Below are 20,270 nucleotides of genomic sequence, written 5' to 3' on the forward strand. Positions count from 1 at the left end.
TACTTGTTTAAGAAAAGAAGGAATTTTTCCAGACTCCCCCAATTATTACCACCCATTCGTCTCACGTTGCTTTGTTTGTTTTATAAAACACCAGGCTGGGCACATAATTGGGGCTCAATGAATGCTAGTTGATTCATAGACTTTTAAATATTTTACATTCAGATCTAGAACAAGAAGGGACCTCAGAAGACATCTGCTCTGACCTCCTCATTTTACAGACTATGACACTGAGGCAGAGAGGTTAAATGACCACTTCCCATAAGGCCAAAGATCTGGAGCTGGAAGGCATCCTAGAGGCCACACAGTCCAACCCCTCCTTTCATAGATGGGAAACAGACCTATGGAGATTAAGAGACTTGCTCAAGGTCATACAGGTAATGCTCTTCCAAGGCAGGATTTGAAGCCAGTTCCTCTGCCTCCAAAGACTGTGCTAGAAAAGCTAGCATTCATATACTGCTTTAAGGTTTGTAGAACATGTTGCAAATATTTTCTCATTTGAGCATTATAGAATGCGTGCTCCTTGAGGTCAGGGGCTGTGTAGTTTGATCTCTGAATCCCCAGTGCCTAGCCCGGTGTCAGCACTGGGTTAATGCTCGTCAGCTGATTAATCTGTATAATTTGATATTTTCTTACCTGGATCCATATTGTTTCCTCACCACAGAATGGAAGGCGAGGGAAGGGACGGTATCATTTTTGTCTCTATCTTTCCCGGCTCTGGACAGCATTTCAATAGATACTAAGTAAATATTCTCGCTAAGGTGAGTGGGAAGTGATTTGGGGGAATGCCTCAAGGAGGATCTCTTCACGGTCACTGAGTTGGGGCCCTCCTTAGCAGGGGATGAGGGAGTGGTCTGACTCGGAGAGTAAGCCTTCCTTGAACCCTCCTCCCCAGTCCAGCAGAAGCAGGATCATGGGCCAGAGGGAGAGAACAAGGGGGTGGTGCTCACATTCTTATGGCTTCATCCACAGCTGGTCCATCCAAGCCTTCGACATCATTCCTGGGCAAGGCCCCAGAATCAGGTGGGGCTTGACCAGGAAGGCAATGGGGTGGGAACCTTGGACGTGATAGGAGCTTCTACTGTCCCAATCACACCCCAGGAGACTAGTCCAGTCCAAATTATTATAATACGTGTGTGTGTGTGTGTGTGTGTGTGTGTGACAACAGCTCCATGGCTCTACAGGTCTATGGCACTACAGTTGGGGAAAATGAGGGTCAGAAAGGTTAGGTGATTTGACCAAGGTCACACAGTAAGTTCTGGAGTCTGATTTGAACTCAGGCCTTCCTCACTCCAGGTCCTGAGCTGTGCCACTGAGCTATCTGTGCTTCCCAAGAAATCCAGGGGCTCTCCAGCACACTTAGTAACCTCAGTGGGGTGGGAGGTGTGGCTAGGTGGACTGTGGTCCCAAATCACCATAGTGCCAGCACCAAGCTTTCCCAAGCCGCCTACGTTACCCGGCCCCTCCACACCCTCCCAAAGCAGAATAGTAGAATTGGGGAAGCGGGTGACAAGGAATAGAATTCCTCTCCTCCAGAGAATCTAGGGGCTGCTCTATGAATTTGGGGTAGGGGGTTCTGGGCTGAGCATTTGGGCTTCGCTCTCCCCCGCCCACCCCTCCCCGCGGAGACTTGGAGTCCGAAGACCCCGCCCCTCCCACATCTGTGTCTGGGATTGCAATCTGAACCTAGGCACTCACTCTCTCTCTCGCTCAGGGCGGGCAAGCAGGAGGGGAAGGGGGCCGGGCCAGGGTGTGGGGCTGGAGGGGTGGGGGACAGGAGTGGGAGGAAATAGTCCAGAAATTCCCCGGACTTTGGGGATCGCCTGCTTGCCTGCTCCAAGGCACTGGAGAGGGGGGAAGGTGTGGACCCACCGTGGAGGAGGACTGAGCGATACCGTGATAAAAACCAAGACTGGTCTGCTCCCAGACTTAGGCTGGCTGGGCCGAGGAACATCTGCATCCAGATACAGCTGGAACAAGGGAGCTTTGGTGATCCAGTGCTTAACAGAGACCAGAGAATAAGGGAGGTGAGTGTGTACCTGACTGGAGGAAGAGAGCAAGCTTTCCTACCTGACTTTGGGGGTGGAAGATTGGGGACAGGCTGGGATATGGGCACTTAGGTGTTGGCTCAGGGTCTGGACACCAGGCACACACAGGCACAGAGTGCATAACCCCTGACAGGACCTGAGAAATGGAGCTCTAAAGCCCCAATTTTCCCCAAGTCAAAAAGTCTGCTTTTGAATGCTTGGGGATCCCCATCGTAAGGACCCAAGGCTAGGGGTGGAGGGTATTTCAGACTCTCCTGACTTCCAGCCCTCCCCACACTGCTCCCATCCATTCCCTCTCTATGGAAGCTGGGAGGTCTGATGTGGGAGGGAGGGGGATTCCTGAGTGGGGCTAAGGGAGGATGCCCAGGCAATCTCCGTGTGGGGTCAGGATTGGGAGGAATTCTGTGCCTGTGGGAGAGCCCAGAAGGGTGTGCTTTGGGGAGGGTGGAAAGGACAGGATGGGATGGGAAGCTAACATTGGCCAACAGAAGGGAGTACGGGGTCCTCTGGGAGGAGCTGAGGCCATGGGGGAAGGGTAACCAAGGGGTCCTCCAAAGGACCCCCCCAGAGAAGTAGATTGGGTCCGTGGAATGTAAGGAGAGGGAGGCAAATGGGGTATAGGGAGGTAAGTTCCTGAAGTTGTAGTAAATGTGTGTTTACATCTCTGGTTCATAGATCGTAAAACTGTTGATTTAGACCATACTCAGAACCTCGGAAAGTTATTTAGCTTAACCCCCTGATTTTATAGAGGTCAGTCAACAAGCATTTATAAAGTGCCTACTGTGTCAGGCCCTGCGCTAAATGATGGGGATACAAAGAAAGGCAAAAAACAGGTGAAGAATCTGAGACCCAACGAGCTTAATAAATAAGTGAAGGTAAAGCCAAGATTCTAACCCTGCTCTTGTGACTCCAGAGCCAGTGGTGTTTCTCCTGTTGTGTTACGTTTATCTCTAGTTATCTCCCTGCTTCCGTCAGTGGGCATCTCCACTGGGCATGTATCTCTAGTTTTCAGTCTGTGTCAGTGTGTTCCTTGTGTCTGGACAAGCCATCTGGTGGAGGAAGGCGAGTGGCCATTGCACAGGGCGTCCCAAAAGTCTTAGTGCAGCTTTAAGCAATTGTGCCCTAAGACTTTGGGGACAGCCTGAATAAAAATACAAGCATTTTTTGGTGCACGGGAGTCGTTGGGGGACAGACACAGGCTCCCCAGTTGAAGCGGAATGAGAGGAAGGTGGGGGTTAGAACTTCTGTTGAATGATACTGAGATTTTAAGTGAATTTTTTATGTCTGTCGATGTTTGAGTGTCTATATGATTGACGGTCAGAGTCCCGTGAGAAAACATATGGGTCAGTCAGAATGTCTACATGGCAACTGATTGACAAGCATTTATTGAGTGCCCATGAGATACCAGCCTGGAATTGTGCTAGGTTCTGAGAACCCAGGCCAGAACGAAACAGCCCCTGGCCTCAAAGTGCTTACATTCCATTGGAGAAATAATCCCGGGTCATAGTAAACCTGAGAGTAAACGTAGACAAGTTTGGGGCAGTACGGGTCAAGTCCGTGTGTCTGGGTCAGCCTCGATTTTCTCCGGCTCAGCCCGTCCACAGGTGTCCCTAGTACCAGGCCCCCAATGGTGAGCTCTTCGAAGACCGTGATCCACCCAGCATTGTACCTTGTCCTAAGCAGGCTTGAGCTAGCGTTGACCTGGGTGGCCCCTGGGAGTCTGCGACTCCAACCCAGGCCTCCTGAAGCCAGCCTGGAGAATGTCAAGTTGAGAAGGAGACTCTGCTTTTCCAGCGTCTTTGCATCCGCATGGCTTATCAGAATACTTTTACACACTGTAGGCATTTTTTTAGTGATGATGCCACCTCCGGGTTGTATCTCTAAACACTTGATTTGGGATTCAGAACACGTCCCCTGAGCTCTTCCCCAGCTCTGAAACATCTCAGCACCTTTTCATCTTCCTCTCCTGGACCTCCTCCTCCCTCAAGGGCTGAGATCACTGTGGCCTTTCCTATGGAGCTGTTCAGTAGTTTTTTCAGTCCTGTCCAACTCTTCCTGACCCCATATGGGGTTTTCTTGGCAGAGATGAAGTGCCTTGTCTGACAATATAATGGAGAGAATGAGTCCTGCCCTCCGGAAGCCTCCAGTCTGATGGGGCAAATATCAGGACTCATAAAGCCCTAGACAAATTGGTGACCTCAATACTTGAATGGATCCCCATACAATCTGCTCATCCTGTATGACTCCTGTCCATGGCCTTCCAGTGGTTCACCCGTAAGTTCTGCAAAGAATTGAGGGGCAGGTAAACACAAATACACAGGCCTGTAAAACCTACGACCCTCGAGTGAGCATTTACATTCTCAGTGCCTCTCTAACCAGTGGCAGGCCAATTGCTGATCTGTATTGGTGGAGGAATTTTCTCCATGGAAGTTCCCTGCATAAGGACATCACTGGTCCAATATCCCTTCCAAAAACTTCATGTAGGGAAGACGGCCTGGTACAGGGATGCTGAAGAAAAGATGTAGGTACGAATAAACGCTAGCTGCTATTATATGAGTCCAACACGAAAATTAGATAACATGCCTTTATGAAACTTATGGTCTTGTAGGGAGATAACATAATTGTATGTATGTATATATGTTTATACATATACGCGGATGGATGGGTATATATATACATACACATAATTACATATTATCATATATAGTTTTATTTTATTTTATGTTACACAGGTACAATATGCGTATGCAGCATACCCTAATTAATATTGAGAGCTGGCCTCAGAGTCAACAAGAATTGGGTTCAAGTCCCCCCACTGCATTGTATAGGAGGTGTCCTCATCTGGGAATGAAATCTTCCAATCTGGTCAGATATTTAAATAAAGATGATAGAGACAGAAGCGGACACAGAGAGCTAGGGGTAGATTCTTGTATATATCTTTGCAGAGAGAAACAGACAGAGACAGAGGGACAGAGAGACAGAGACAGACAGAGAAAGAGAGAAAAAAGAGAGAGAGGAAAAAGAGAGAGACAGAGAGAACGAGAGACTGATTCATGTATATGTGTATATGTCTTTGGATGGATAGATGAATAATCTAGACTGCCTCTGGGATTTCATTAGAATAATAAACTCCCAGTAAGGAAAACCTTTCTACCAATGAAGAGAGGAAACAGTCTATTTATAGACAATTTATAGTCCAAGAAGCTGTGAGTGGCCAAGGCTGAAAAGGTGACCCAACCAAGTCTTGCCTTCTAGCCCTTATGCCATGGTACTTTAGTAACAACTATTCAATTTAATTTAGTAAATATTTATTAAATACCTACTATGTGTCCTCGAGGAAGTTACATCCTACTGGGTGAAGGATGACAATCGCTGACATTTTATAGACCAAAAATGCCTCATGGACATTAATTCATTTGATCCCACAATAACTGTGAGGTAAGTACTATGATGATCTCCATTTTTACAGATAAGAAACTGAGGCTGAGAAAGGTGAAGTGACTTTCCCAAAGTCAGACAGGCAGGCCGTATCTGATGCAGATTTCAAACCCAGGGACGCCTCACTGTAAAGCTCTGTCCCCCAGAGCACAGACACAAATATCTTAACAAACAATGTTGTGTGCATTAGAGATTAAACAAAATGCCGTGTGAAGCCACACAGTCCTAGAGCTAGAAAGGACCTCAGAGGTCGTCTAACCCAAGCCTTTTATTTGACTTCAACAAAATATGCAGGGGGCGGGGCTGCCTGCCCTGGCCTCTCAGGACCAGTACTTAGGAAAAGGCTGGTAGGATCATGGCTCTGGAGCTGGAAAAGAACCTTAGAGATCCACCAAGTCCAACCTCACTCTATAGATGAGGAAACTGAGTCCTAGGGAAATGAAACCATGAGGCCTCAGCTCCCTTTTGGGCCAAGTTTAGCCGTCAATCTGTGTGAATGGGGTCAAGCTGAGAGGGACCTCAGCAGCCATCTAGCCCAACTCATACTCAAAAGGAATCTCCTTTATAACATTCTCAACTAGTGGTCTTGATGACCATTATTATATTCCTACTGACTTCCCCCCTCCCTTCTCCAGGGTAAGTACATCTAGTTAGGAGTTGGTCTGGGATTAAGGGTCAGTCTATGGTCAGAGTTATAGGTCAACCTATGGCAAAGGATAAGGGTCAGTCTACAGGTTAAGGGTCAACCTGTGGCAGGGATGAAAGGTCAGTCTGTCATCAAAGTGAGGGGCATTCTATGGGAAGGGTTAGGGGTCAGTCTCAGGTGGTAGTTTGGGTCAGGCTTTGGCCAAGTTTAGGAATTAGGGTGTTGGACTAAAAGGGGATAAAGGTCAATCTCTGTCCAATGTTTAGGCTCAGGCTAGGACAGAGGTTAGGGATCTGTCTATAAGGCTTCGGAGTCAGTCTGTGTCTGAAGAACAATGTATCCTCTGTATAAATCTAGCTGGCTTAGGTGGCCATGGAGCACATGACCTTGGCCTCATTCACACGTTTCTAACTAGCAGCGTCTGCGCCTTGTTTGCAGGGAGTGGAGGTGGGGCGAAGGGGTGTTTCCCTCTAAATTTTCCTCCCTGGGACAAAGCCCTAGTCACCGTGTCCTCCACAGAACTGTGTCCATTACCTCCTCACCTTCCCCATGAAACTAACAGGTCTCTAGGGACTGATGCCCAGCCCCTATGCTTCCTACTTCTGGACTCAGCCCTGGAAATTTTTCTCATTTATCTATCAATTTTTCCATACAGAAATATGGGACGTAGACTACCTTCTCCCGTTTCTGACCTGAATAAAGTCTGAGTGATGCCTCGGATCCATGTTATTTTTCAGCGTATACTTACTTATATTTTGGTTTTCCTTTAAAAGAAATTTTATTTTAAGTGGATGGCCTAAATGCACACTGATGTGGTATGATCTGTGTGTGTGTTTGTGCACGTGTGCCAAATCTCAGCCATGAGCTCCTTCGCCTGTCCTCACCCAAGGGAATAAGGCATTTTCTCCTCTTCACCTTGATGCCCAGCCCCCTACTCTCCTTCCATACTTCTACCAGGGAGAACACACCACTGGGCAACCTGAGACAATCCAGCTCAGCCGCCTCTCCAGCTTGGCAGGACTCAACGCCAACAAAGCGGCTAGGCTCTCCTGGACCCAGCCGATCCACTGGGCCTGATTCTGGGGATTGTTCCTTTCTTCGCCAGCTGAGCTCCAGGTGAAATCACCTCATTCCAGGGCGGCAAGAAGCCAAAGCTCCAAATTTGTCACTTGAAATCCACAGCCAGAGCCTGCAGGATTCCTCCCCACCAAGGCCTCCCACAGCTCAACCTTCCCCTCTGTCCCTCTCCCCCAAAGAGAGATTACCTTGTCCTTCAGGGCAGGACTAGAGTCATGTGTGAAAATTGAAAAGAACATCTAGCCTTGACAAGGAATGCCTTCCTAACCAGCAGAACTCTCTAGCAGTGAAAGGGTCAGCCTCCACAGAAGGTGGGGTTCCTCCCACTGGAGGTCAGGTAGAGGCTGGGCAAGACTACAGTGGGGACACTATGATTCCATGTGTGTGTCTTGGCATGGCTTTATGCTGCCATATGTGTATGTTTATGTGTCTGTGCTTAGGGTGTGTGTATGAGGGTCTATATGCCTGTAGGTGAGCTCCCAACCCATGGAGAAAGCCAGATAATTGAGAGAGTGGAGTGGCTGAATGGAGCCCCTTCCTGGATATGCTGGAAATGCAGTGCAGACAGAGCCCAGTTCCTACTGGGCGGAGGTGGAGGGTGTCATCTGTGTTTTTAAAGGTCAGAGCATTGAATGATGATTGAGAGCTGGAAAGAAGGCCCTAAGAAAGGTGCCAGGTGGTAATTAGGTGATTGGTCAAGGTGCCTGACCTAACATCCTCCTCTTTCTTATCCACAGCCTTCCAGGGGATGCCAAGATGCTGGCCGTGCCAGAGTCTCGGATGCACAATCTGCAGATAAGTAAGACCCAACTCCCCCATCGTTTTCCCCTGCAACTCTGCCCTCCCTCCCTCCCTTCTTCCCCCACATTAAATGATTTCCTCTCAGCTCCTTCTTCTTCCTCCTCCTCTCTTCCCCCCAAGCCTACACTGAAACTGTACCAAGCACTAACCAAACACCAAGTGCTCCAGTGCACAGATACACACACTCTCACACACACACATAGGCCCACGCACAAACACAAAAGTATAAAACAATTCAATCCAAGAAACATTTATTAAATGCCAAATGTATACAAAAAATTCTGCCAAATGCCCAGAGGAGCAGCCAGTTGTGAGGTTGGCCATAGATGTTAAATGTGTGCGCCCAAGTGTGGTTTGTTGGTGGGGGACGGGGGGGGGGGGGGGGGGGGGGACGGGGGGGGGGGGGAGGAGGATGTAATGCATGCTGTTGGAATGTCCGTACAAATGGTTTTGAATGTGTAGACAAGTGGATGTCAGGTGTGGGTGTGAGAAAGTGAACAAGTGTGTTCATGAGTTTGTGTACACAATTACGGGTGTGCATGAGCACGTATGTGGTGTGTGAATGTGTATGTATGGAGGTGGTATCCAGAGGGCCACCAGGAAGCAGAGGGAGTATGTATTAAACATTTATTAAGCACCAACCATTTGGTAGGTACCGTGCTGTATGTGCAGTGTGTGTGTGTGTGTGTGTGTGTGTGTGTGTGTGTGTGTGTGTGCCTCCAGCCCTCCTCTTCTGTCCCCATCAGCTGGGGTGGGGCGCCCTCCCCAGGAAGTCCTCGCACAAAGACCCGGCCGGCCCTTCCTTCCTGCCCTTCTTCCCCCTCCCCCTCTGCACTCGGGGCCTCTCCAGCCTCCGGCCCAGCCCTGCTCAGCCCCAGCTCTAGGGCAGTAACCAAACCCATTCCTCCTTCACCCCTTTACATCCCTGCCATCTTCGGCGTCTGACCCACTTGGCTAGTCCCTGCCTCTCCAGGGACCTTAGAGGGGGAGAAGTCTATGCCCCACATTTTACAGACCAGGAAAAAATGATGTGAAGGGACTTGGTTGGTGTTATACAGCCAGTACACGTCTACACGTGGGATTTGAACCCAGGTATTCTGGCTGATTCCAGTATTCTTCTCAATCGTGCCTCCTTGGCAGTTACGGATACCACCTCCAACACACACACCCACACACACATGTACACACACATGCACACACACACACACACACACACACACACACACACCACACACAACATTGAGATGATGGATGGTACAAAGAAAATATATGGTCAGAGAACCTGGGTTCCAATCCTAGTCCTTCCTCTTAGTCCTGTTCCTGGCAAGTCCCTGGCCAAGTCACTTCCCTCTGGGCCTCAGCTTCTTCTTCTGTAAAATGGGAAGGTTGAATTAGGTGACCTCTAAGGCCCCTCGGAGTCCTGAGTCCGTCTATGTGCCCAAGACCTCAGCATCCCCCAGGACTTTCCCAAACAATCCATGTCCATTTTCTTAGGGGCTTTCCAGAGATCCCCTCCCACTCCCCACCTGATGACTCAAAGGGTAGTCATTCTCCTCCAGGAAGGTGAGGCCAGGCAGCCCCATGATGGAGCAGGAAGGAAGGGGCTGAGCAGAGCCTCCCAAGGCCCCTCAGTCTGCCCCCACACTGCAGTGTGAGGGTCCCTGATGCCCCTCGTCCCTGCTGTATTCATCACCTGGCCACCTCCAAAGCCACTGAGGAGCACAGAGGAAAGGACACTCTCCAAAGATGAGATGATGGTAGCTGCCCACCCACCTATGGGACATTTGTGTAACTTGAAGTTTTGCAAAGCAGTTTTCTCATAATGACAATGTGAAGTAGGTAATACGGCACAGTGCACAGAGCTCTGGGCCTGGAGGCAGGAAAACTCCTCTTCCCAAGTTCAAATCCGGCCTGACACACTTACTAGCTGCATGACCCTGGGCAAGTCACTTAACCCTGCTTGCCTCAGTTTCTTCATCTGTAAAATGAACTGCAGAAGGAAATGACAAACCACTCCAAGAAAACCCCGGTGGGGTCACCAAGAGTTAGACATGACTGAAACAACTCAGCATAGCAAATATGGCCAATATGATTTTACAGATGAGGAAATAGCGGAGGTCCAGTGACTGGGCCAGGGTCACCCCGTTAGTGAGTGTTGCTGCTGGCGTCATAATCTGGGTCTTCTGACACCAAGTTCAGTGTTCTCTCTGCAGCCCAGAGATTTCCCCGCTCTACCCTCCTGATCTGCCGACCTTCAATATAGTTGCTTGAAATCCTGCCATTTACCCTCCTTCCCTTTGATTTCAGCATTGAACCCCGACTCCTTTTGGGGAGGAGGGGAACAATGACATTGTGTCATAAATTTAGATCTGTAAGCGCCCTGGAGGCCATCTAGTGCCCCTGCCCTTCATTTCAAAGGTGATGACCAAGGTCATACATCTCTTAATACCAGAACTGAGATTTTGGTAGCCAGCCCTCCACAAGGAATAAATCCATCCAGCCCTTGACCCCTCAATATATTTGTGAATTCATCGATATGCTAAGGCTCCGTTATGCGCTGGGTACTATGAAGCTCTTCTTACCTTCAGGAGATTCCATTCTACTGAGGGACAGGGGATGGGAGCAGGATAAACATGGGCACAGATATGAGAACAACTAAGACTTCCCCACAACACAGTGGTCCCAAAGTGGAATGAGGGGACTGTGGGGGAGGGGGTCTTCCAGCAGAGACTGGATGACCACCTGTCAGTATGTTAGAGAGGATTCCTTTGGTGTTTCATTGTACTTAGATGGCCGCTGGGGTCCCTGTGATTCTGATTCTGAAGTAAATACAAGGTTATTTGAAAAGAGAAAGTGCTAACGATATGGGGGAGGAGGCTCAGAGAAGCTCCTCAGGGAGAGGAGAGGGGGAGGGGCAAAAGACACAAGCTCTCGTACTTTGTGGGGTGCCCTACCTGGACTCCCTCATTCAACACCTGGTGACTTATGGGGAGATGAGAAGAAACTAGGGGAATATTGAGCCCACCAAACTAAGACTCCAACTGCGTTCCCCTCCCCCTCCTCCATCTCCTTCCTCCAGGCTGCCAGCTGGGGCCAGTCTGTCCCCCATGGCTGGGTGGGATGATTAATTCAGGACCTAATTGGAACCATGTGGGTGGGTGTGGGGGGGAGGGAGAGGGGGAAAGGCTCCCAGTCCATTAAACCAGTCATTCCCCTGATCTGAAACTCCCCACTCCATCCCCTCCTCCCCCTCTCCCCCTCTCCTGTCTTACTGTTTGTTTCTGCATCTTTCCCTCGGTCCTTTCTTTCTTCCTTCCTTCCTCTCCCCCAGACTCAGCACCTCCCCTCCTAACAGCTACTTGCCCATCCCCCTCTCTGTCATAGACTCTCAGAATGTTCGATTTGGAAGAAACTTTAGAAATCATTTAGGACAGAGTTTCTTAATCTGAGGTCTGTAAACTCTGTGTGTGTGTTTTGATAACTGTATTTAAGCATAATTAGTTTAATTCCTTGTTTTTATGTTATACATTTAAAAACATTTATAGGAGAAAGCCTCTGTAGGCCTCACCAGACTGCCCAGGGGCTCTACCGCACCCCTGAATTAGCCCAGCTCACTCCTTCTACAGCTGGGGAAACTGAGTCTCTGACAGGGAGAGGGATTTGCCAGAGCCCACACAGGGAGTTAGTGGGGTAGCCAGTTCTGAAGCTCAAAGGTCTTGGTCCCACGCTATCATTCTGTGCGTCTCCTGACTCCGGATTTCTTGTGTCTTCCTCCTCCCTCTCCATGCCCACCCTTCCCTGGCTCCTCACCCCGTCAAAGAAGGAGGAAGAAACCCGAGTAGAGAAGCAGCTGGTGGCAGCAGAAGCCATCTGCTCTCACCACTCCTCTGCTCAAGAGTCTTCACTAGCTCCCTGGCAGGCTTTCTCATTGCCCAGCATTCAAGGCCTCCCAGTTTGCTATCACCTTGTTTCCAGTCCAGCCAAGCCAGGCTGTTTGATATCCCCCAAACATGCCCCCATGTCTTTGTCTCAGCCCTTCACCATCTCCACCGACGGGCTTTAAAGGCCCACTCAAATTTCACTGCCTTCCTGGGGCCTCCCTTGACGAGGAAGGCCCTCCCTCCACAGGATCCTAAAGAGACCTGAACTGGGCCTTTGTCTAATGCCCTCCCTGGTAGCATCAGAGACCCAAGGTTAGAGGTTAGAGGGGATTGGGGTGGGGAAGGGAGGGAATCATCTGTGTTGGAATCTCAACCCCCATACACACAAACCACTCAAATTGACAGCATGGCACTGGTGGCACTGGGCAGAAAAATGAATTCAGAGTCAGACCACAGAGGACCAGGGTTCAAATCCCGACTGCTTCTTAGCCTCTCTGGTTGGCTTGTCTATAAAAGAAGGGAATCTCTAACTGCCTCCTACCTCTGAATCTTTGATCCCTGGGTGGGCGGGTTCTTCTTTTTTATCAAGACTAAGAGGAGAACTCGTGCAGTGGATTGGAAGGAAGGAAACAAGAATTTACATACCTACGGTGCCTTATAAATACTATCTCATCTGAGCCTCACCACAGAGGATGGGAGGTACGTGTCGCTATCAGTATCCCGTTTTACAGTTGAGGAAACTAAGGCAAACAAAAGTCGAGTGACTTAGGGGGCAGTTAGGTGGTGCAGTGAATAGAGCACCGGCCCTGGAGTCAGGAGAACCTGAGTTCAAATCAGGCCTCAGACACTTGACACATGTACTAGCTGTGTGACCTTGGGCAAGTCACTTAACCCAAACTGCCCTGCCAAAAAGCAAAAAGAAAAGCAAAAACTAAAATAAAATAATTTTTTAAAAAGTTAAGTGACTTGGCCAAGCTAACAAGTGCTAAGGCCAAATTTGAACCCAGGGCTTCCTGACTCTAGGCCTGGTGCTCTACCTGTACCACCTACTAGAACTCTGGACCTCAAGCCCGGAAAATCTGGGTTTGAAACCCTCATCAGATACTCACTAGCTGTGTGACCCAGGGCAAGTCACTTAATCTCTGCCTTGGTTTCCACATCTGCAAAATGAGAGAACTGGACTCTATAATCAGACCTTTGTGGGGTTTTTTGTTTGTGTTTGTGATGGAGGGAGCTCCCAGTGAGAAAGTCACTGCAGATTGGCCTCTGTGCTGCAAATTACAGTCTTAAGGGAGTTATCTGGGGACACAGACAGTCTAGGTGACTTACCCAAGGTCACACAGCCAGGATCAAGCCAGGACGTGAATCCAGATCAGGCAAAACTCTCCCTTCCTGCGTCTCTTGCTACTTCCTAGGATACCACTAGACTATAAATTCTATCAGGTTAGTGACTGGAGTTAATTAGATATTTTTTCAGCTTCAACATCTAGTACAGGGCATATAGCAGATGCCTGATGGAACTGAATTGAATTGAAAACAAGGAGTCCAGTGGAGTAGCCCACACCCCTGTGATCCAGTCCCCTGCTACCGCGGAGGCTGAGGTTGGTGGATTGCTGGAGCTCAGGAGTTCTGAGCTAGAGTTCCATCGGGCGTCTTCTCTAAGTCTGGCACCAGTCTGACGAGCCCTCAGGAGTGCAGAGCCACCTGAGGAGGAGTGAGCTGGGAAGGAAGCTGGTCAGTAGGAGGACCAGGCCCACGAGTGGTTACCACACTTCCAGTCTAGCAGAGTTACGAAGACTCAGTCTCCTTAAAAAAGAAAAAAAGCAGGTAGGGTGCCACTGGAACCCCGTAAGAAAGAAACCAAGCAATCCATCAGCCCTTATGAAGCACTAATTGTATTCCAGGCACTAGAGTAGGGATTCTTCATTTGTCTGTGGATAGTTTTCAGAGGGTCCATGAACTAAGAGGGGGAAAATACCTCTTCATTTCCATAGATCTTCATAATCCTATGTGTTTGGTGTACTTAAAAACATTCCTGGGGAAAGGGGTCCATGGACTTCATCCAGCTGCCAGGGAGATCCATGACACAAAGAGGGTTCGGAACCTCAGGTCTAGAAGAAAAGAGGGATGAGCAGGGGCCAGCCAAGGACTCCCAAAGGGCGATTTCTACCAAAGGGGTGAGCTAGGAGCGATGGGCAATGGCAGCACATTGAGGGGAAATGCCTTAACAAGTGGAGCTGTCCAAAAGTGAAGCGGGCCTGCCCAGAGAGCAGGGAGCTCCCCTTGATGGAGCAGCTTGGCAGGTATGGAGAGGAGGGCACTGTTTTTCAGGCATGGATAGGATTGGATGTCCACTGGGGTCCCTTCCAACTCTTAATTGCTGTGATTCTGTGAGTGTGAGAAGACAAATCAGTGGGTCTCATTTCCCCACACCTGAACCCCTCCCCTTCTGTCCTATCTCCATTCCTTAATCTTCTCCCTCTCTGTTCTCTTCCTTATCGTCCCTGAACCCCAGGGTGAGTGGGAGCCTCCTCACAGTGTGGTCTAGAAACCAAGCACCTCCTCATTTACCTCTTTTTCCCAGAGAGAGGTTTTGATTTTATAATAAAAAGCCAAGAGAGCCAGAGGTAAAGTCTGGGAAGGCCCGCTTCCTCCATCCCACATGTCTATTGTCCCACCCCATTCTGGCTCTGTCTCCTAGGCTGGAGGGCCTGTCTAGGGAGTTAGATCACAGCGTGTTAGAACTGGGAAGGACCTTCAGGGTCATGCAAGGAGAGGCAGCTGTAGTATTGTACAAAGAATGCTAGAAACAAAAGTGAGATCCAAATTCTCTCCCACCCTTTCCCTTCTCCCCACTCAGGCAGCTGGACCCTTATCACCTCTGGTCTGCACGATTATGATCACTTACTGAGCAGTCTCTGCCTCAAGTCTCAGCCGCCTCCTATTTAGGCTCCATTTAGCTGCCAAGTCTGACTGTGTATTCCCTTATTCAGTAAACTCCAATGGCTCCCTATTACTTCTAGAACCAATTTTTAAAAATTCTGTTTGGCACGTTCTGTTTGGCCCAAACATAACTGCCCAACCTGCTCCCCTCCAGCTAAACCAGCCCTGTTACTATTCCTTATACACAACGCTGCATCTCAGCCCCTCGAGTGTAATGCATAGGGAACCGGTCTTGAAGCCGGAGAGACCTGGTTTTGTCCTAGCTGTGACATCTACTGGCGTGTGACCCTAGGCCAGCTCTTAACTCTCTGGGCTCTAGGCTGTTTCCTAAGACTATAATTTGTGGAGAAGATGGCACCCTGCCTGGCTGGAGAACGTTTCCCCACCCAGGAATTCCCTATGCCAATGTAATCACAGATCCTGTCCCATCTGCACCTTGAGTGGTGACTTGGCCTTGTAGAAGGGCTGTGAGATGGGACAGAGGGAGCAGGGGGCTAAGAGGTAAGAGACCTAAGGTTAGAGTCTTAGCTCCGCCCTCCAGGGTCTGGGAGCCTGGAAAAGTATGTTCCCAATCGGGGCTTCAGTTTCCTCTGAAATTGGAGGGAAGGGGCAGCATGGGGGGGACGGGGGTGGGATAGGACGATCTTATAGCTCTGATACTCAGATCTAGAGCTGGAAGGAACCTCAGAGACCAACGGATAGAGCCCCCTAGCCCAGAGTCAAAAACCACAAACAACAAAAACGCTGAGTTCCAATCCAGCCTCACTCAGGCATTCAGCTGTGTGACCCCAGGCCAATCACTCGATCTCTGCCTCGGTTTCCTCCTTATAAAATGGACGTAATTACAGAAGTTACCTCCCATGGGAGAATATCCGGAAGGCACTTGGCACAGTGCTGGGCACACAGCAGATGCTATAAAATGTTAACTATTATTTGATGGCATCTGGCTCTTCTTGGCAGAGATACTGGAATGGTTTACAATTTCCTTCTCCAGCTCATTTGACAGACGAGGAAACTGAGGCAAACAGGGCGAAGCGATTCGCCCAGGGTCACACAGCTAGCAAGTGTCTGAGGCTGGATTTGAACTCAGGTCCTACTCACTCCAGGCCCAGAGCTCTTATCCACTCCACCACCTATCTGACCCCAGTAATTCGCAGATGAAGAAACTTCGGCCCAAAGTGGCGGAGTGATTCAGGACCACAGGACGAGATTAGTGTTGAAAGGTGCCTCAAAGTCCATCTAAGCCAGCCCTCAAATTTTACAAATGAGGAAACTAAGGCCCAGGGTGGTCCAGGAGTTTGCCAAAGTCACACAGGCGTGCTGGGATTTGAACCCAGGTCCTCTGACTCCAGTCGGTGCTTTTTCCATTTGAATTTGTAAGAGAGACACACTTCCCTCTTCTCTTTGTTCCCAGCCTTGAAAGACACATTCGAAGTTGGGTTCCCTCAAGAAGTCTTTCTGACTCACCCCTATCTACTTGGCTCTGAGTTAGGCCCCCGGCCCTCCACGTCAGCCGTAGGAAGGTTGGCCCCTCATTTAATAGATAAGGAAAAGAGTCAGAAAGCAGGTGGGTGACTTGTCCAAGGCCACTCCATGAGTAACCTAGAACCCAGGTCTATGGACCCCCCAGCCAGGATTCTTTCAATGATGCCTCATCTGTGCAAACTGTAACCATTCAGTGGTCTGAGCGCCAAGTCCAAGTATTGTTTTGTTCAGGACTTTAGGGGATAAGTATAGAAGAATCCTTAGTAGTTACCAATGTATACTCTTGCCTCGAAATGGGTGGGTCTCTTTGGGTCCCTTCTGGCAGATTCAGAGGCCTGGAGGGCGGGGTCTGTGTCTTGCCATGAAATGAAGAGCCCCCTTGGACTCCTTGCCATCTCTCCTCCTCCCACCCCCATATCTAATCTGTCGCCGAGTTCTGGTATTTCTACCTTTGTAAAATCTCTTGCATATGCCCCATTCTCTCCTAGCTGCCACCCTGGTCTGTGCCCTCATCACCTCACGCCTGGTTTATTGTAATAGCTGCTGGCAGGTCTGCCCGCCTCAAGTCTCTGCCCACTCCAGGCTGCTCTCTACTTAGCTGCTGAAGTGACCTTCCTAAAATGCACATCTGACCCAGTCACTCCCCTGCTCAACAAATTCCAGTGGCTCCCAATCACCTCCTGGATCAAATAGGAAGTTTTCCATTTGACTTTTAAACCTCATCATAACCCAGCCCTTTCCGGCCTTTCTGGTTTTATATCTTCCTTCCCTCCATATTTTCTGGGATCTAATAGTTCTGGACTCCTTTTCAACGGCTGTCTCCCATTCCTAGAAGCCTCTTCCTCCCCATCTCTGCCTCCTGACTTCCCTGAGAAGCCTTTCCTGGTCTTCCTCAGTGCTATCACCTCCCCTTGGAGACAGATCACCTCCCATTTAATGGTATGTGTCTTGTAGTCTTTATACTGTCTCCTCCTGAGCCCAGTGAGGACGGGTGTGTTCTTCACCTTTTTTTTGCATCTCCACCCCTTAGCAGAGTGGCTGGTATACAGTAAGCAATTAATAAATGCTTGTTTAGTTCTTTACTGTAGGCTCATCCTTCATCAGAGGAGTGATTCCTGAACTTGTCTCATCCCTCCTCCTCCGATGCTCATGACTTAATGTGGATGAACCTGGGACGAGATATAACTGCCGTTTTCTCTTGTTCCAGGTACCAATGGGGAACAGTCCCCTTTGCTCACCCCTCCAAGCTCTCCGAGGATGCAGGACAGCTGCAGCATTGCTCCACTCACCCCTTCTCAGTCCCCGGTAAGTGCCCGTGGATAGCTGAGAGTGGGAAGAGAGAGTGGGTAACCCCCCAGGGTGGGGCCTCTCGGCTCAAAGCCCCCTTTCTGTAAGAGGCCATGGCCGGCCAACCCATCCTTCAGGGCCAGAGTCTCCCCTGAGATTGCCTTCCGTTTGGCTGAATGTATCTTGGACCAACAATGTTTTCATGATGTCTTCCCCATCAGAATGTGAGCTTCTCGAGGGCAGGAACTATTTTTGCCTTTGTCTATATGCTTAGTACTTAGCACATAATAGGTGCCTTAGTAAATGTTTGTCAATTGACCAACTGCAGTGTGTGTGTGTGTGTGTGTGTGTGTGTGTGTGTGTGTGTCTGGGGGGTGGAGGGAGGCACTCAGGATTTTCAGGAATGAGCGGTCAGGCTACCTGGAAAAGAGCCCGGATCCAGGGGCTTGAAAGCACTACCATAGAGCAGAGACTGGGATGAGACTTTGAAAAAGGAAGACGAGATGTGAGACTTAGGTTAGAATTCCCTCTAATCTTAAAATAGAGTTTGTCTGGATGGAGAAGCCAATGAAATACTCCAAGATGTAATACCCTCCCTGATGGTATCTGACTTGAGAGAGCCCCCGGTCTGATGGGGAGATGTAGCACCTGCCATCAGAGAGAGGATGAATGGATGGATGTATGGATGGATGGATGGATGGATGGATGGATGGACCCCCAGGATTGGTTCATTGAAGAGGAAAGGGGGCAGGAGGAGTTCGGGTATGGGAAGTAGAAATTCTCTTTGTATCTGCCCCATTCTGACTAATTCTGTCCTTTCAGAGAAGCGAGGCCCGAGCTCCTCGCCCTGCTCCATTCTCCGTGGTGGTGGCCATCGATTTTGGCACAACCTCTAGTGGCTATGCCTTCAGTTTCACCAATGACCCTGAGTCCATTCACATGATGAGGTGAGAGGCAACCAGGGGCAGGGGTGAGGGAGGGATGACTCAGATGGCACAGAGAAGGGAGTTGATATTTGTGTAGCCTGGACGGATCATAGGCATGGGGACCTAAAATCAACCATAAACTCTTAAGGTGGTGAGGCGAAGGGGAGGTAGGGGAACATTAGGACTAAGAGCTGGGAAGAGGCTGTAGAATATAGTGGAAGATCTGGTGCTGCTCAAGGGCAGGGGGTGGGATTGGGGGGAAGGAGAAAAAAGTTGCATGATAACTTTAATATAGATTTAAAAGGAATAGCAAGTTGTACATGACAGATTTACAGTTTCACGTACAATTGTCTTTTTTCTATTTTACTGTGTTATGGAAATGCTTGTTTTATTTAAGTTCAGAATAAAATAAATTTTTTTTAAAAAAAAAAGAGCCCTTATAATAGATGATAATATCAGATAAATATTTATCCCTCTGTTGGTGGAACAGTGGGAAAAGTCATGGCTTTGGAATCAGAGGACCCAAGCATAAATCCTGCCTCTGAGGGTCACTTTCCTGACCCCCGCCCCAGACTCAGTTTCCGCATCTGTCAAGTGAGGCAGTCAGACCAGATGGCCTCTGACTTGGTGCTCTGATAATGTGAACAGCTAGGTGAGGTGGAAGAGGGAGGCAGGGGACCCCTGGGGGGAGGGGGGCACTTTCTGACCACACAGAAGAGTCAAAGGAGAGCTGAGAGTTGAGGCCAGTGACCCTGAGCTTGAGGGCCCCGGGCCATTGGCTGAATAACCCAAGTTTTTAAGCTGTTTAGATGAGTCTTGCCCTGCACAATCTCCACTTAGTCTGTACCCTCCAGATGCCAAGGGGAGATTTGGTAACCTGGAACTTTAGAGTTTATATTTCCTCCTCTTCCATCCCCCAGCCCCCACACAAACCCCACTCAGGGACCCCAAAGACCCCCCCCTCGCTCCCATTGTTCCTAACCTCACCCCACCCCCCAGCACTCACTCACATACACACTGACCCCAAACTGGGGTCACTTCCCTGTCCCATTTCCTTCCTCTCCCCTGCTGCCTCAGATCCAGATGTTGGCTCAGCCATCTCTCATTGTCTCTCCCTTTGGCTCCTCCCACCTCACAGCTGGAGGGAGCTGTTTCTGCCTGGTGATCCCCACCCCCCTTTTAAGCCTCAAGCACTCTCTAAGTCCCTACCATGTGCCCAGGCACTGTGGGCAAGACATATTGGCATGGTGAATGGGTCAGAAAGACCAGGGTTCAAATCCCACCTTGGACAGTTACTACCTGCATGACCCAGGGCAAGCCACTTAATGTTGTGCACCAATTTCTTCATCTTTAAAATGAGGGTGCCCTTTCCGGTCCCTGTGATCCCAGGACACTAGCATGTGCATAGGGAAATACTACAGAGATCATTAGAATTCCCATTCTACAGACGAGGACACCGAGGCTGTGCTGTCCAGTTCACTATCTATGAGGTCAGTCAGATGTTCAAGTGGTTTTAGGGCTGCTGTTGGAGTTAGGAAGACCTGAGTTTGAATCCTGTCTCCAACAGTAGCCAGATGTATGACCCTAAGAAAGTTGTCTGATTTCACTCAGCCTCAGCTGTCTCATCTGTAAAATGGGAAGAATCGTGGTGTCCATCTCCCAACATTACTGTGAGAAGCTAATAAGACAATGTGTAGAAAGCGCTTAGCCAGCCTTACAGCACTATAGAAAAAGTAGCTGT

At 49.3% G+C, this 20,270-nt stretch overlaps 1 protein-coding gene across 2 annotated transcripts in view; it reads left to right on the forward strand.

Moving 5' to 3' along the window:
• Positions 1 to 1,856: 1,856 nt before the first annotated feature.
• HSPA12B (heat shock protein family A (Hsp70) member 12B) overlaps positions 1,857 to 20,270 on the forward strand; it is a 42,657-nt gene continuing 24,243 nt past the window's right edge. Inside the window, exons 1-4 of one of the 2 annotated variants that reach the window (XM_036753136.1) lie at positions 1,857 to 2,024; positions 7,944 to 8,005; positions 17,524 to 17,621; positions 18,426 to 18,550. In XM_036753136.1, the coding sequence (XP_036609031.1) occupies positions 7,963 to 8,005; positions 17,524 to 17,621; positions 18,426 to 18,550 (266 nt within the window). In that variant the 5' untranslated portion in view covers positions 1,857 to 2,024; positions 7,944 to 7,962. Of the gene's footprint in view, positions 2,025 to 7,114; positions 7,246 to 7,943; positions 8,006 to 17,523; positions 17,622 to 18,425; positions 18,551 to 20,270 lie in introns of those variants that run through there. The other variant, XM_036753135.1, reaches the window with a different exon arrangement.

Source organism: Trichosurus vulpecula, chromosome 3, assembly GCF_011100635.1.
Source record: "Trichosurus vulpecula isolate mTriVul1 chromosome 3, mTriVul1.pri, whole genome shotgun sequence".
Taxonomy (NCBI): domain Eukaryota; kingdom Metazoa; phylum Chordata; class Mammalia; order Diprotodontia; family Phalangeridae; genus Trichosurus; species Trichosurus vulpecula.